Below are 16,208 nucleotides of genomic sequence, written 5' to 3'. Positions count from 1 at the left end.
ACCCACAGCTCGTGGCCATAGGTGAGGGTTGGAACGTAGATTGACAGGTAAATAGAATGCCTTAACTTCTGGTTCAACTCTCTCTTCACCACAACAGACCGGTATACCGGCCACAACTCCGCTGACACCACCCTGATCTGTCTGTCAATCTCTTGTGTTTTCCCTTGAGAAACCTTAACTTCTCTGCTTGGGGCAAAGACTTCCTCCCGACCTGGATTGTGTTTTTATTGGGTTTTTCAAAAGGTATCAGCGACTCTTTGTGGCTCTGCTATGACTCTAAAATGCTTTACCCTGTTAAGAACATTAACATCTGACAATATGATAATGCATTTTTCAATGTTTTAAATTAAAAGTGAGGGGTTCAGGGTGGATATTAGGATTATTCCTCTGGGGGAGTTGATATTTAGATGATTAATACATTACTTGTAGAGATATTTTACTGCCAGCAGCATGCCGCGGCCTTTTGAGAATTTCAGAAAGTTCCTGTGATTAGTCAAACTGAAGATCTCTCATCAGATTCACATCTATCTTAAGTTTGTTAATGTTTCTCACCACACTGGGTTTGACTCGAGGTCTGGTTAGCAGGCGCAGGAATCACTGGTTTGTTAAAGATGCGACAAGCTAAGTGACTTGAACGTCTATTTCTCCCAGCAGAGCTCCCTGAGGGTGCCTCACACTTCCTCCAGTGCTTTCAAAGCAGTTTGGAGATGCTGACAGCTAACCTCAGGGGAGATATTTCCCTTGTTAAATCTAAATATCGCTTCCTCGATCATTTTGACGGATGCTCTCCTTCCAAATGAACTCCTATAAAGAAATCACTGAGCATTTCTCTTAAAGTTCTCTCTTCATCAGGAGCAACAGAAGGCATGTGTGACTCCGCTTTGTGCCATTTCATGCTCCACTAAACTCCAAGACGTCCTCTTCTATGTAAAAGTAATTAGACTAAAGTGTCATAGCAAAGAAATGTTGGGTCTGACCTGCTCTGATCGTACAGGAAGTGAGGGCTGGAATGCATCATCACATTTAGAGAAAAGCCACCTGGACCTCAGCTGCCCCCTCTGAGCTCCACTCATCCAAGACAAGCTAAGGCGATCTCCCGTCTTCTGAACAGAGCCGCCAAGGAAAGCCCTGTCTGTTGCACAAGTGGAAGGAAACGGCTAATGTGTAGGTTCAGGGCTCAGGGGGGAATCTGTTACTTTAGGGGGAAAGAATGCAGAAAGCTGGAACAAGTGAGCGTCTGTGTCAGGCTGGCTCGGTGTCTGCCTGATGGAGAGCAGACAACACACTGAGGGGTTTGTGTTGATGAAGACAGATAACGAAACACTGAGAGTGGAAGTCCGCCGCTGCTCAGATACAAACACTGGAGATTAGCATCGTTGGCGCATGTCCCCAGACTACTCTTGAGATAAGTAGAGCAAAGAAAACAGTTTGTTTGTCATACTTCTTGGAAAGAGTGTAAATAAAAGACCAGTGTACCATATTGTACCATTTTTTCTTCTTTAATGATTTGAAAACATGTGAACCCTGACCCTTGATATAGAAATGTACAGTATCCTTGATGAAAAAGTTTCAAAAACAGCTCTTACACAGTTTCTGCTAAAAAGACATCGGTCAGTTTCAGGCACTTGGAACCACATACAGACTTTGTTTATCATGCTACACAAGAAAGTACTTCTTTGGTCCTTTTACCTCCTCCTAGGCAGGTCAGTTGTAACCACAGATGGAACAAAAATAGCATTCTGGCTTTTGTACAAAGTTATTTACAGCGTTTAAAGACCAAAAACAAGCCTCCATCGGACGAGAAACCGAACAGGAAAAGCTCCCTGGTCACATACCAAGAGTTTCATGTTCTACACACGTCCACGTTGGTTCTGGAAAAAAAAGTAAAAAGGTATAATGGCTCGAATTTCTTTTTTTTGTTGGTTTTTACAGCAGTATTTATCAATATAACTTAGTGGAATGGTTTTGATAAAAGGTTTGGCGAACTTGGCTCTTTCTTGTCCATGGGCCTCAAACCAAAAAGCCTCATTGCTACAGAGACACTCTCTAATGAGAGATCCAACGCCAGATCAAACCAGAGAAGTCCAGACAGTCAATGCTCAGCTACAAGGAAGCCATGTTTGATAAGTGTTACACGCAGCCATCGGTGACTGGACCTGTGCCACGTAGTAATTGCTGAAGTTGACGTCCCTGACGTAGGGAGCCGGCTGGTAGTAGCAGGTGATGTTGGCCAGTGCGGGGATGGCGTGCTGCTCAGCCATCACTCGCAGTGCCAGAGCAGAAATAAGTGCCAGGGTCTGTCTGCGCTCGTGGCCCATCAGGCACACGGTGCTCTCGTCCACCACTCTCCTCAGTGTGATCAGGTAATCATAGCGTTTGTGCTCCATGCCAGCAAAGTGGTTCTGCAGATACCCCTCCAGTTTCCGCTGCTGCTCGCCGATGTCAGGGAAGTCGATGAAGAAGCGCGAGCACATGTAGCGCTGCATCTGTTTCATCTGAGCCTCAGACGACGGGCCGAAGCCTCGCACAAGCAGGTGACAGTACTTGAGTAGACCACCGCCCCGGATCTCTTCTGGGCTGCGGGTGGCAATAGTCCTGGAACGGAGGTGACCCAGAGCTTCCTCAAAGTCTCCGTACATGCTCTCCCCCTGAACCGTGGGGTGGAAGGTCTCGGACATGGCGGTCTCAGAGCAGCGGTCAAACAGGAGCAACGAGTCAAGAGTAATCTGGAAGGAATCGACGCTGAACTCAAACTGCCTCCTCAGGGAGTCCACAAACTTTAGTTCCACATTCTTCCCCGTGTTGTTGGACAGGGAGATGAGGCTCCAGCGGTCTGTGTCGTTACAAACTTTCACCAGTTTCTGCACGTACGCTTCCTTCAGGGCCAGGGATGTGATCCGCTCCCTGCACACCCCTTCAGGCAAGAAGTCCACCAAGCAGTCCAGCACCACATCCTTCACCAGCCGGAAGGTTTTATCATCGGTCAGACTGAGGCCGAAGATCAAGTCCAGGTCTTTGTAGCCCAGACCGTTGTCTTGGTGTAAGACGTGGCTGGCCGCCGAGCCGTTCAGCTTGACGTCACGTACCACCACACCCCGCTCCTCTAGTCGAGCCCTGACCACCTGAAAGACACAGAATCAGGAGAAGAGTGAGTGATGATATCTGCAGGGAGATAACAGAGAACACAAGTTTGTACGTGCAGAGGAGAGGAGCTGCTCCCTCCTGACGAATCAGAAATAAAACAACCTGAGGTGCTGTTATTTAACATGATATAGCATGACTGGAAAATTCCACTTTGATGAAGAAGAAAACAGAAAATGAGATTTAGGAAAATGCTTTTGTATGGTTATGCAGCACTGTAACACAGATATGATGGATTGGAAAAAAGGGGTTTAAAAGCCTGAGGTGACATGAATCCAAACTCCTGAAATGAGTTTAAGCAGATGTAAACATCAGAATCAAGGAGACAAGCCAGCGCCTGTCTGATGTCGCTAAACCTGAAATGAGGAGAGAAACTGTGAACTCTAAACTTCCAGCTACTGATGGGACTGAGAAAATGCAATCCTTTTTTCTGTCACATAAACACTCCTCAGATAGAAACAGAGAAGATTTATCAGGTTATTGGAAACCACCATGCTGCTCTGCTGCAGTGATGTTTGGGAAACTGCTGAGCTACAGACAGCTCAGATGTTTATGCTTCCTTCTGTTGCTTCACTTAAAGAGAAAACCAGCAAAGTAAAGAAATCAAAACACAGCTGGTACGACAGTTTGCCTCTGATCGAATATTCTTACTGATCAGTCAGGGTAGAGAATAACAACCATCCTGGTAGATCATACTTTAAAAATATGTTATAGCCTGGCACTCTGGCTTTTTAATGCAACATTTTATAGTCTATCTATTTATCTATGTATTGTAAAAGCAATCAATAATTATAATAATAAGAAAAAAAAAAAAAAACTAAACCCCCCTTTATGTACCAAAATACATGTAAGCTAATCTGTAAACAAAAACATATATAAATGTTTTTAATCTGTTTCTAATCATAAGAAATTCTTTCTGGATATTTGTGTGATTCTCCAAATATGAAACATGGGGGAAGAAAGAACTCATCATTAGCATTTGGAAAATCATGGAGCTGAAAATCCAGAGGAACAACTGAAAGGATGGTGAGAAAAGTGAAAGCTAGCTACATGCTAATCTGCTAAAGGCCTTCATGTTACTGATTGATACCTGGTAGCTTTTCCTGTCATGAACTGCCGGGGTTTCAGGGCAAAATTAAAGAGGGAATTATTAACTTTTGTAAATTATTTGGAAATAGCTAGCTAGTAATCCTTAAGATTATGAATATAGGATTTTTTTTTTCTTGCTGTGACTGAAACTGAGACTCTAGCCCCATGATCATTTTGGTACGTCATGTATTTTGTGGAGTTTCCTTTCACTAAAATTGGGACAGGTCCCCAAATTATAAACCCGTACCATCCCACTTTTTGGTACCCTTCTGTTGGGGTGCTTGATATACTGATCTGACCCCAGAAGGTGGAGCTACAACACTGCAGTCTGTTGATTGGTTAAAAGAATCGTCACTCCCTGTGGGACAACGGTAATAAAGAAACAAAGCTTGAAATTTTTTGTAACAAAGAGCCACATGCCAATAACAGAGAAGACGAGTTGCTGGATGTCTTTCATCGCTGCTCTTGCTATGCTAACATGCTATGATGAAGCTGATGCAGCAATCAGCGTCAGGCTTGCACCCTGTCTACCAAGAAGGATATGGTTGGCTGTGGAAACACAAACAGGTTTAGGCTTTACTGATCCAACACGTACCAAACTGTACTGATCCAAACTGGACTGCATAGTAGAAACAGAGCTATAAGGTACTTTTCAACCAAAAGTTCAAGGAACTTTTAGTTAGTTAAGTTAATACAGATAAGGATGGGTACCGAATCAGGTACTTTAACAGGTACCAACCGAATACTGTTAAAAGTATCAGGTACCGATTCACGTAAAATCAAAAGGTTACATGTTTAGGTACCTTAATGCATCCTTGTGACTGTGAGGGACTACAAGAGTAGGCGATTTTCCATGCTGGACATGAACACAGCATTGCAAGGTTATATATTGAAGATTTAATATGTTAAATTGAAAAAAAATAAAATAAACAAATTGATATTTTTTACCACATAAACACAAAAAGTACCAAAAATTAATACTGCTGAGTACCGGTACTGGTTGCCAGGTACTGGGCATTGGTACCGGATCGTTTCAAATGTTTTAAGGTACCCATCCCTAATTGCAGATGCTCCACCAATTAGAAAGTTCAGTTCGAAAGCCCTGCCCCAAATAGATAAGTTATACCAGAATTAAATTTGGACCCACAATAGGTTCCTCAAAAAGTCCCCAGTTCCCTTGGGAAAGTTCCTGTGGTTGAAAAGCATCAAATGCAAAACAAAATTGGTTAAAGGAAATGTGACAATCACATCGATTTCATGGGTGGTTTGACACATGGGCATGGAAATGTTTTAATCTTCCAAACTTACTATGAATTTTTTAAATGGCAAAAAAAATCAACACACAAAAAACAGGCAAGATTTGAAATTTAACTGAACTCTGACCCAAAGTAAAGGAATCTTGGGCACAATTCATCTCTTCATCTAGCGTTAAGTGCTTTGGGGTGTGAAAGTATGTAGGTCTTCACAGAGAAAAGACAACACTGCAGAAGAGAGGGAATCTTTGAAACGACCCAGAAAGGGAAACCCACAGCAGTATTTCCTCTGACCTCACACTTTAACAGTTGGTTGGAGTTAACAGCACGCCATAATCTGCCTGTCTGGGGTCCCTAAAGGAGCACGTGAGGAAGCAGTGCTCTGCTTCACCCCTCCCCCGTCCTTCAGCACTCGTAAAAACAGGCTCGTACATTTCCCACATGACGCTCCAGCACCTGGTGAGAGGAGCGGAGGGAGACACTTCCGCCAACGTTCAGCGCAGAGAAAAACTTGTTAAAAAAAAGAAACAGCCACAAACACACCAGACTGTCTGGTGTTGACAACGCCTTGGCGACACACACACTGCAGTCTCTCCACTTTCCTTCTCCAGTCTCAGTCGTTTCCTTGACTGTTTCATTTAAGCTGCGGCCTGAATGTGTTTTTATTATGGCAGTTTAAAATGACCCAGCCGTTCACCAGCTCACAGTGCCCTGGACGCCTGTGAGAGCGCCGGGCAGTGAATCAGAGGAGCCCTCTGCCAAGGAACTGGCGACGGGGAATGAGGAGTTATGAGTCCCTGACCTTCAGATTCACTCCAAAACTAACCCAGCCAGTCAGTCGTACAGTAGCACGGCTGCCAGCGGGGGATGATGATGGTTTTTCCTCTGTTTTGAAAAGCTGCCTCAAGTTTCCTTGCACGGGTGGCCACTTCACCTGTACATCCAGACCAGAATGAGTCACACTCTGAAACTTAAAGCCTTTACTCGACGATGAAAGATCTGCTTTCAGGGCTTCTCTAGAAATCTGAATACTTGATAGCGTTCTATCCAGGGAACTGATCTTGAGAGACTTTTGTTTGGGTTTTCGAGCCAGCCGTGTAAGATAAAACTGGTGAGAGTGAAAGCTATGTGAACAAATGTTATCCTTATACATCCTGGAAACTGTGATAGCGTCCAATGATTGAACATGAGAATCAAGTAACCACCAAGTGGCCCAGAAATCAGTTCAAGATCCCCTAAAAGCAAAATCTACTTTACTTTGTGTGACTTAAATGCTAAAGTCTTCACTGTGATGTTGGACCAGCTGAGGGTCAGCATCATACGGTGATAAAGTAACAGACGTTTCTGCCTTCCCACTGAGTGATACAGATGCTCTTCTTCACTAAAATGAACTTTCGTTTCTACCAGTCTTAAGTTATTTCTAGCTATTGTCATGAAATCTGCAGCTAAAATTAGCTTAATGGCTAACGCATACTTCCCAAAAGCTACACTTAACTGTTCATAAATATGTCCTATCCCTTTTGATGTTAAAAAGGATTTATTAGCTAAACCGTTACAGGTATGATTTTGTCTACAGGGGGCGCCAATATTATCACAAACATGTTGGCTGTTCATACGATAACCAGTTATCCTAACCTCTCTGCTGTGTTATCTCCCAGCACTGTGTTGCTACGTCTCTGTCAGACCACATAATATTCACAGACCGTTTCATACATGGATGAGCTCTTTGTGATAACACATACTTTTTTTTGAATGCAGCTTGAATGCATTCATTTCGTTCATATTTCTGTATGTTTCTATCAAGCAGATGCGGGCCAAACAAAGCAGTACCAACGGAAACTGTGGGGGCAGTGTTGCTGTTACTTCCTGATACATAGTTCTAGTGGAACATGAAGGAGAAATCACAATGGCGGAAGTTTTAAGATGCATTTCACAGCCTCACCAACAACTGCCTCAGTCTTTTGTCTTTTATGCTAAAGGTATATTATTAATAGCTTCTCCACAGTCCCCGTGTTTGTTTGTGAGTTTGTGGTCATTCACTAACTGACTCTGGGCTGCCCCCTCTGGTGGATGCATTTGTTATCTGCAATTCCTAAGTAAATGATGTAGAGGTAGACCAATATATAGGCCGGCCAATATATCGGGCCGATATTTGGACATTTGTCTCTATCGGCCATCGGCAGTATTTTCTTTTAAAAAGCCGATTTTTGATCCGTTGTATAAAATGACGCAATTTTTGATCAGGCACAAAAAAGATGAGCACCTCAAACTTGTGGAACCACTTGGATACATTACATACTTTTGTTCAAATTATATTAATAAGTTTAAATTCCTTTTTTGACATTTTAAGAAGAGTGTGAATGTTTACTACTGCTTGTTACATTGTGTGTTTACTCAGACAAAATATTTCATTGTTTTGAAAGCTGAATAAATGTTCAGAGGACTGGACACGACTTGTTGTGATAGATTTCTTTTAGTTGCTCAGAAATTGCTGCGTTTCACAAAAATGTGATAAATATATATTTATTTAACAATCGGCCTGAATATCAAATTGGAAAAATTGGCTATGCATATCGGCATCGGCTGCCCAAATTTGGAAAGCATCGGCATCGGCCCCCAAAAAACCATATCGGCCGACCTCTAAAATGATGTATGGAAGTATAAGAGAAATGGCAGTAACACTGTTTGAAAAGGACGGATACATTTTCATATGTAAAGAGAGGAGACATGAGACTTTGGGCTGGGTTGCAAAGGGGTAGAAAATTTCAAATAAATCTCAGAAAGGTTTCTGTGATTTTTTTTTTCTAATCTTGTTATCAACTTAAATGAAAATTTCCGAAATGATCTTGCTTGAATCAACAAAATTAAATACAAATTCAACTGTGTTCCATGAATCACACATGCAAACCACTCCAAGCACATCTGATCATCATCGATCACTGCTTGACCAGGCCACAGCATTTCCACTGAGACCACATTTCTGGATTTGGGTCTAGACATCCTGTCAAGGTAAACTTTGATGATGAGGTTAATGTATGTTATTATATGGTTTATCTTTGGGTAATGGACACATTTAAGTCAAACTACCATTTTTTTTTTCTGGTACTGAGTGGAAATAAGGAACATGTTTAGGCTATCGTAAATACCTGAATCATCTTTTACTTTACACCATTCATGGTTTTTGATGTTCTATGAAGAAACCATTAAAGTTCTACACCTTTGAAAGCTGGTTAGTGTGATTTATAAATGTTAATTTAAGGCATAATCATAAATATGTTTGCTTATGACAGACTTATACCCATGTTTATGACAGTCAGACTCAGGAATAATACCTGAAATTTCATTCATTATGTCATAAAAAGAACTGCAATACTCATGTTTTCATGCATGTGTGCTAAAAACAAACCAAAATGTTTAATGTTAAGACATGTTTATGACCAGCTACATGGAATTAATTTAAGTTTCTGAAAATTCCCATTGAGAGTTTCCAACTTTGAAAGTTATCCCAGGTATTAAATGGTACTTCTGTTGTTGGAACGTCAACATGAACCAAACTCAATGACCTGCTCTGATACTACAAAGATAAATGTTAGCATACTTGTCCCAGCTAGCTTAAAAGCAGCTGATTCTTTTTCAGCCTTTGGGCAATGTTTGACAGTGAATCCCTCATTTCATAGTACTTTTTTGTTTGTAGTTGGGGAAAAAAGACTCCCCCTTTTACTTCTTAATGTCACCTCTCTGTATAGTACTGTATGTCTAATGTTACATGTTTGGATTTATTTTAAAGCTGCTGTGAAGAATTTTCAATGTCGGTGAAGTGTAGCACCATCTGTGTGTTTTATGCTTTATGTCTTATCTCTGGATCCTGGACATGGAGACATTTTTTTTTTCCAACAAGCAATCACGTCCTGCTTTCCTACATTTGCAGCTGGAAATGCAAAGACAGACTCTTACTGTTGATATGTCATCTGTTATGACACCTACCCCCTCTTGAAACCAATTTCTGGTGTTAAAATGACGGCACTCACTTTTTCTGTCTGGTCTTGTTTGCTTCTGTGGGCCACAAAGAGACGTGAGTAGTCATTTCAGTGTGTTACTGTAGAGATTAAAAAACTCACTACAGGAGCTTTAAGCAGGGAATTCACAAACTGTCCACAACAGATCTACATCAAGGGCTAAGTATCCTTGGTAGTAGCTTCTGCTATCTACTGCTAGTAATGGAAAGTTTTGTGCTAATGAACACGAGGGCTGAATTTGGTTTAACAGGGCTCCTACAGCTCAAGGCGAGTTCAATTTAAGACTTTTTAAGACTTTTTAATGACGTTGGAAATCAAATTTAAAACCAAGTCCACAACGAACCACAACTGAAACAAACAAAACTAACAAACAAAAACACCACATAAATTACCTGGGTTGGAGGCAATTCTAACCCAATGTTTATTTTACATAAAACATCGATTTTTACCTTTTTTAACCCCATTTTTACAACTTTATGCCTTTTTTGCCCCCATCCACTGTCACAACCATTTTTGGAATTTTTACAGTTTTTTTTCTTTAATTTCAAATTTAATTCTCAATTTTGCTGCCATAATCAACTTTCCTTAGCCACTTTTGGATTTTTTTTGCCAATTTTTCCTATTTTTTTTCTCTCTCCAGGCTCCCTAAGTAGAACCAAGACATGCGTCTGCTCTAAAAGTTCCTGGTGCAATCACATCACTGTTTTCTTAGTTCCGCTATTGCGATTACACGATGATGCCACAAGAGTAATTCAGGAAATTATTTAGTAAAATAGATAAATGTTACTTAATATTTTTCTTACTTCAAACTAACATAAATCTTACCAATGTGTTCAAAGTTTTAAGACTTTTGAAATTTGGAATTAAGACTTTTTAATGCCAATTCAGGCCTCATTTTTAGAATTATAAATTCAATGCCTTTTAAGACTTTTCAAGGATCCGCAGGAACCCTGTTTAAAGAAACATTAAGAGGTCCCGTCTGTGTGCTTGTCCTGTTTTGAATATGAGAAGCAAAAACAAACCAAATAAAAAAAGAACTCAAATCAAAGTGTTTGATGAAAATCATTACAGACCAGTCTAAATTGAATGTTCTGTGGTTGTCTCCTCAAGGGAACATTGTGAACATGTGGCGTCTTCATGTTGCTTCTTTAAACAATAGCCCAGCGAGGAGTTAGTTTACAGTTTGGCCAGCGCCACAGCAGAGTCAGGCAACTGGACTTCACTTACCACAGAGATATGTTGTCAAGCCTGACCCACAAGCTCTGTATTATTACCAACACTAATCCACTCCTCACTTTCTACTTCGGGTTCAGCCACTCTACACCTCAGTCACTACTCAAGTCTGAAACGCACAGCAGTGAAAGCAGAGCTCTGAGCAGAGAGAGAAGAAAGACCTATCGAAAACATCTACTGCAGACACAACAAGTTAGAGAAAATGTGATAGCCAGCAGAGTAGGAATAAGATATGAGTCTTTGAGGCCAGCAGAACCACAAAGGCCTCCATACCTCCACCCTCACACATAAACACACTCAGCGAATTACAACACACAAACGGGATATCTGTGTTGATCATCATGTGGTACAGGGCTTCTGTGGGGCTCTTTAGAAGCAGCTCTCTGAGGAAACATGTATGGAGGCAAATATTCAGACTGTGGGCTGATGTCTGTCAACAGTAAATGAAAGGGAGAGTACAGGGGTGTCAGTAACAGTAAAAGTTTTCCTTCACTGCTCCTGTGGCTCGCTTACAACCTGACCACAAACAGATGTTATTTGAATGTGGCCCTCAGACAAACCCAGCACTGAGAGGGGCCCCTCTGACTCTGTGGGAGTGTGATCCACTGGTCACCTCACCTTGTCTCTGAAACCATCTCTGGGTCTCACAGATAGACAGTCGCGTCTGCCTGGTGGCTCAGAAAATGACATTAAGAGAAAGAGACTGGTGGTTTTACATGTTTAAGCTCATTTATCTGGAATACCCCACATCACCGTCATCCATTTTCCAAAACAGATCAGCGGTTTGAGTCTTTGAGTGTGTTTTTCCTTCCTTCAAGTCAGCCACTGGTTTCCATTCTTGCCCATGTGGTATTAAAATCAGCTCACACAGCCTTCAAACCTGCGTGACATATTCCATGAAGGGGAACATGGCGTCTTATTTTATTTTGTCAAAACACTGGAATCACTGAAGGGTGACGCACTGCAGACTTCTTAAATCAGTTAAACGTTCCATGAGAAAATGAGGATAAGTGCTAGGAATGTAAATGTGCTCTTACTAAAACTTAGTGTTATTGCAGGCACCAAAAAGAGCTGTGTACTTAAAACACTAAATTATAAAGATTCAATTATCGTTCACATCTTAAGTCTCATTAACAACGGTGAGGAAATTTAAAGCCGAGAACGAGTCGTTCAAGCAGAAACAGAAGCAGCTTCAGGCATGTAGCTTGGTGTATCCAGTGAAGATACAGGAAGTAATGTTAGGTGGGTTAGCATAATAAGCTAGTAAATAGGGTGAGTTTTGGTAAGAACCTCACAATATGATACACACTACGATACTTGTGTCGCGATACGATAATATCACAATACTGTGACATATTGCAATATTCTACACGGTTAACTGATCAAAAACAACTTTTCCATTTTATTGTGTTTGAAATAATAAAATCAGATACAGTGTTTCATACACAAACTTCACTTAAAAACATAAATTTTGCCAAGTTTGTCACTTAAACTACTGTGACATTAAACTAATGTTGCAAAAAAAAATGATTGAATGGTTAAAAGGCGTGGTCAGTTGGTCGAACTGATAAATGTCACTTGGTGTAACCAATGCTACTCATAAAAAATCCAATGTTGCACCAAATATGACTGTGGTTATTATTTTATCAGTCTACTACACTGTAAAAATCAAACTTCAAATGATTTTAAACTAACTGACCCAGAATAGAGAGAAACCATTGATGTTTACAGCATCAAAACCCACATCATTAAGTTTAGTAATAAAATATTTCAAATATACTTTGAGATTATATTTATTATAGAGTTTATGGGCAACATAAAGCAGAGTAGCTCTTTGGCGCCATCTAGTGCAGTGGAGGTGCGGAAGACGTATTATACTTCCAACTCACCTAAACTAATAATTTTTATTTTAACAAAAATATCAATAGTTGAAACATTGATAGTTTGTTACAGGTCAAAGTATCACGATACATTGCTGTATCAATATTTTTTCACACCTCTACTACTGAGTCACTAGCATGGCATTTCATCCCTCTGTACTTACACCCTTGGTGTTAACTGATATAATACTGGAGGAAGTTCATGTTTAATAATGTTGAAGTCATTTAGCTTTTCTGTTTACTTTCAAATAGACAGGAGCATGCTCGAACACAGCTAATCTGTAAATATTTATTATGGTATCTGGCATTTGGTAACACCCACGTGGCAACATCCCATCTAAAAGTACGAGGCAATGCGGAGGTGCTAAAATCAGCTGTTCAATGGGTGAACAACAGATTTTATTGAGGCTGACTTACCAGGAGTCCCAAACACACCAAGCCGAAAAACAAGCAATAATCACAACAGATATATACAAAAAGTCTCCCGTCTGAATCGCTAATTCCACTTATGCTAATTTCTAACGCAGCAGTTTGAAAAAATGAATGCCACAAGTTAGCCCAATCAGAGGCAGAGCTCAGCTGATTGACAGGTGGTCGCCCTATAGCTGTTAGTGTGGGGGCTCGAAGTGCGCCTCATTTCCAATATGGCCCCCACCATTGATTGCTTAAAAACTCCGCTTCAGAATCACACAGCTGTTGTCACAGAGGCTACATCCATTTATTATTGTACAGTCTATGCTAAGGATAGAGGGATTACAACTCAGTTTCCCATGAGCACCATCACTCACTGTCAAAAAGACGTGACTCTTGCCAAGAGGTACGACTGTTTTAGCAGGATCCAAAGTGACGAGATAATATGTTTATTTATAGTTTATAGCACAATCTTTTGAAACAAAACACCATGTTAACTTTGCAAACTCAGTTTCTAGCTCAGGTTTTTCAGAATTGCTAACAAATTCCTCACATGGCCTTTAAATGTCACTAAATAATAGAAATCACTCCTTAGGTACCTTTTTTTTTTCATACTCATACAAATGTTTTCCTTTTGGGAAAGCAGCTGCAGCTTCTTCCTCCTTCCTGTTGCTGTAACATTAAAATATCGACAAAGACCTTTGAGTGTGAGCTACACCACCACAAACTGAGCATACAGGCCCAGCTAAACAGGCTGATGACAGGGAGCGCCTGTATCACAAAAGCTACTTGATACCAGAAAATCAAACACTCAAGTTTTCAGCAGTTCTAAATTTGACTGCCATAGTTTTAGTATGTTTTCATCATTATGTTGAGTCAGATTTTCATATTCTACTTTGTTTATAAAATCCTTATTCTATCTCTATGTCTTTGAACCTATTTTACATATTGTTTTTAGATATTATTCAGGCTTAAAAAAACAGAAACTTGAAGTTGAAATTTCATGCTATCCATGAGTTAACGTGTGATATTAGGTCAGTGAAGCTCACTGACTCCTTAAAAAGGGAAATGGAAATAAAGCATCCAAATTAGCTATTTAAATTTAGTGATTTATTTAGAAATTAATCAATTTCCTTGTATTTTCCGTGTGTTATAAACTTAATTAAACCCTGAAGTTAGTATCTGTAATGATTAAAAGGTAGGTTATTTTGTTGTCATCAGATGTGTGTTCCTGCTAGGCTGATCCAAATTCAACCAAAACAAAAACTGTTTTTTCTGAGCTTAAACCTCCAGGCTGTGTCCGAAAACAGCTGAATACCTAAATGTTTATCTTGGTGCTTTGGCTAATGCCCATTCCAACACGTTGACATGTTAGCACCAAAGGAAACTTTGTTGCCTCTCATCACATGTTGGGATTATTTTCCAAAAGCGGGGTTTGTGGAGTTTCTAATGAAGTAATCTGGCTCATGGAAGGAAAATGCCTGGGGTCTCTGTTTCCTATGGGACGGTGTAATGAAGGAAAGGCATTAGAGGGGAAGTGCAGTGTGGACGGTAGGGGGGCCCCTGGATTATAGAGGCCCTTAAAATGTTGTGTATGTGAGAGGGTCTTTCTTCCACCCTGAAACAGCACGGAAAATGAATTACTCCAGTGTAATGTGAGCCTGGATTAGAGGAAAACCGCAGCTCAGGTAATGTAATCCCTATATATTAGATTTACAATATGTACAGTAATACTGGGGTCGGTCATTTTGCTTAGTTAGTGTTATCAGAGCTGAGAAACACACGCAGAAGCATTGATTGGGAGGTGTATGGCAGATTAAAAAAGCAGATTATTCTAAAAGTTAAAGTGGGAATGATCAAACATCTGACAGAGGAAACCCAGTCAATAAAGACAGAGAGCAGGAGGGGTTAATGTGATTTGTTTAAATGTTTGTATCCACTTGAAATATCCACTTCAGCCTATATGACATAAAGTCAGAGAAATGTAAATGAGTAATAAATCATCCAGGCACACCTCCATGACTGTTTCTTTCTTAACTGGGTTTCTTAAGTTTATGTAACTTCATGTGGTGCTGATCTTCCACCTGGTGAGAAGCTGTGAGAACTTTTTTCCTCCACTTTTTCGGCTCATGCACAGTTATTTGGTTGAAATAAGACAGATGTGGATTGTTTGCACATCTGTTCGCCTTACACTGACTCGATGAGAAGCATGTGGGAAAATTAAAGTGTCTTAAAGAAGCACAGGAAATAAAAACCGTGTAGGTAACGTTAAAAATAAAGTTTCCCTGAAATTAAACTATTTTATTACTTAAAGTTTGAGGTGACCTTTGCAGGGTTGGAAGTATCATGTAAATGCGGTTTATGGGACCGAGGTCTCACCTGGACGATCTGCCGGGGCTGCACGGACAGCGTGGGGAAGTTTCCACGGCCGTGGATCGGGACGCTTTCGCCCAGGATGGAGTCCAAACGCTGCACCTGATCCCAAGACAGCACGCTGACCCGCCGACTCTGCTCCGTGGCATCACCGGAGGACATGACGACCGGACTCAACGGGCTGTCCAGTGCGGGGGATAAGAAGAGGAGCAGCAGCGGCAGTCCTCCGGAAAGTGTTCAGAGACGGTGTAATAAGGAGGAGTGTGAAAGTGGAAAACTTATGTTTGAGTCCTTGTCAGGTAAAGAAAAAGAAGCTTCCCAAACGCGTCAAACTGAGGTTAAAGTTCTGTGAAAAATCATTGATCTCCCGGGCAGACTGTTCCAGTCTCTGTCTCTCCTCTACACGGACTGAGTCCAGATTAAAGTCCCCTCCGGACTCTCACTGGTTTTTTACCGAGCTGGGATTAACAGCTGCGTCCTTATTGGCTGGAAAGAGATTTATGAACGCTCCGACATACAGAGGACTACTACATACAGCACACACACCCACACTCACACACGGGCACACGCGCATACTTGCACAAACGCACACACCTCCTTCCAATACGTCAGAAGACAGGTTCAAGGGCCGTAGGAAATACCATAATCACTAGCTAACGACCGTTAATGAGGCGCAAGAATGAAATTATACAAAGAAATAAACGTGCTCTGATGGAACAATGACAAAAACGCTCAACAGAAATTTTTTAAACATTTGAAACGGAGGAGAAGAGGAAGGAGTCTTACACGTAAATCAAGATAAATTGGTTCAG

The 16,208-nt window shown here is 40.9% G+C and overlaps 1 protein-coding gene across 1 annotated transcript; it reads right to left on the bottom strand.

Annotated features, from left to right (window-relative positions):
• Window positions 1-1,520: 1,520 nt before the first annotated feature.
• On the bottom strand, window positions 1,521-15,982 carry tent5bb (terminal nucleotidyltransferase 5Bb). The gene is made up of 2 exons (XM_074686842.1): window positions 15,403-15,982; window positions 1,521-3,122 (listed from the first exon to the last, which is right to left on the bottom strand). The coding sequence occupies exons 1-2, from the start codon at window positions 15,556-15,558 to the stop codon at window positions 2,100-2,102; spliced, it is 1,179 nt and encodes a 392-aa protein (XP_074542943.1). The 5' UTR covers window positions 15,559-15,982; the 3' UTR covers window positions 1,521-2,099.
• Between the last annotated feature and the right edge of the window lie 226 nt (window positions 15,983-16,208).

The sequence above is a fragment of the Halichoeres trimaculatus genome, unplaced genomic scaffold (genome assembly GCF_033239565.1).
Source record: "Halichoeres trimaculatus isolate MK-OKI-2021-1 unplaced genomic scaffold, fHalTri1.1 fHalTri1_scaffold_14, whole genome shotgun sequence".
Classification (NCBI taxonomy): domain Eukaryota; kingdom Metazoa; phylum Chordata; class Actinopteri; order Labriformes; family Labridae; genus Halichoeres; species Halichoeres trimaculatus.
The sequence above is the reverse complement of the archived record's forward strand: the minus strand, read 5'-3'. Positions and strand labels throughout refer to the sequence as shown.

What these genes read in the sequence shown, in the direction of transcription:
- tent5bb (XM_074686842.1), bottom strand. Translation starts at nt 15,558, where the DNA reads ATGTCCTCCGGTGATGCCACGGAGCAGAGTCGGCGGGTCAGCGTGCTG. An exon ending in AGCCCCGGCAGATCGTCCAG is followed by an intron (nt 3,123 to 15,402) that starts GTGAGACCTCGG and finishes TGTGTCTTTCAG; the next exon opens with GTGGTCAGGGCTCGACTAGA.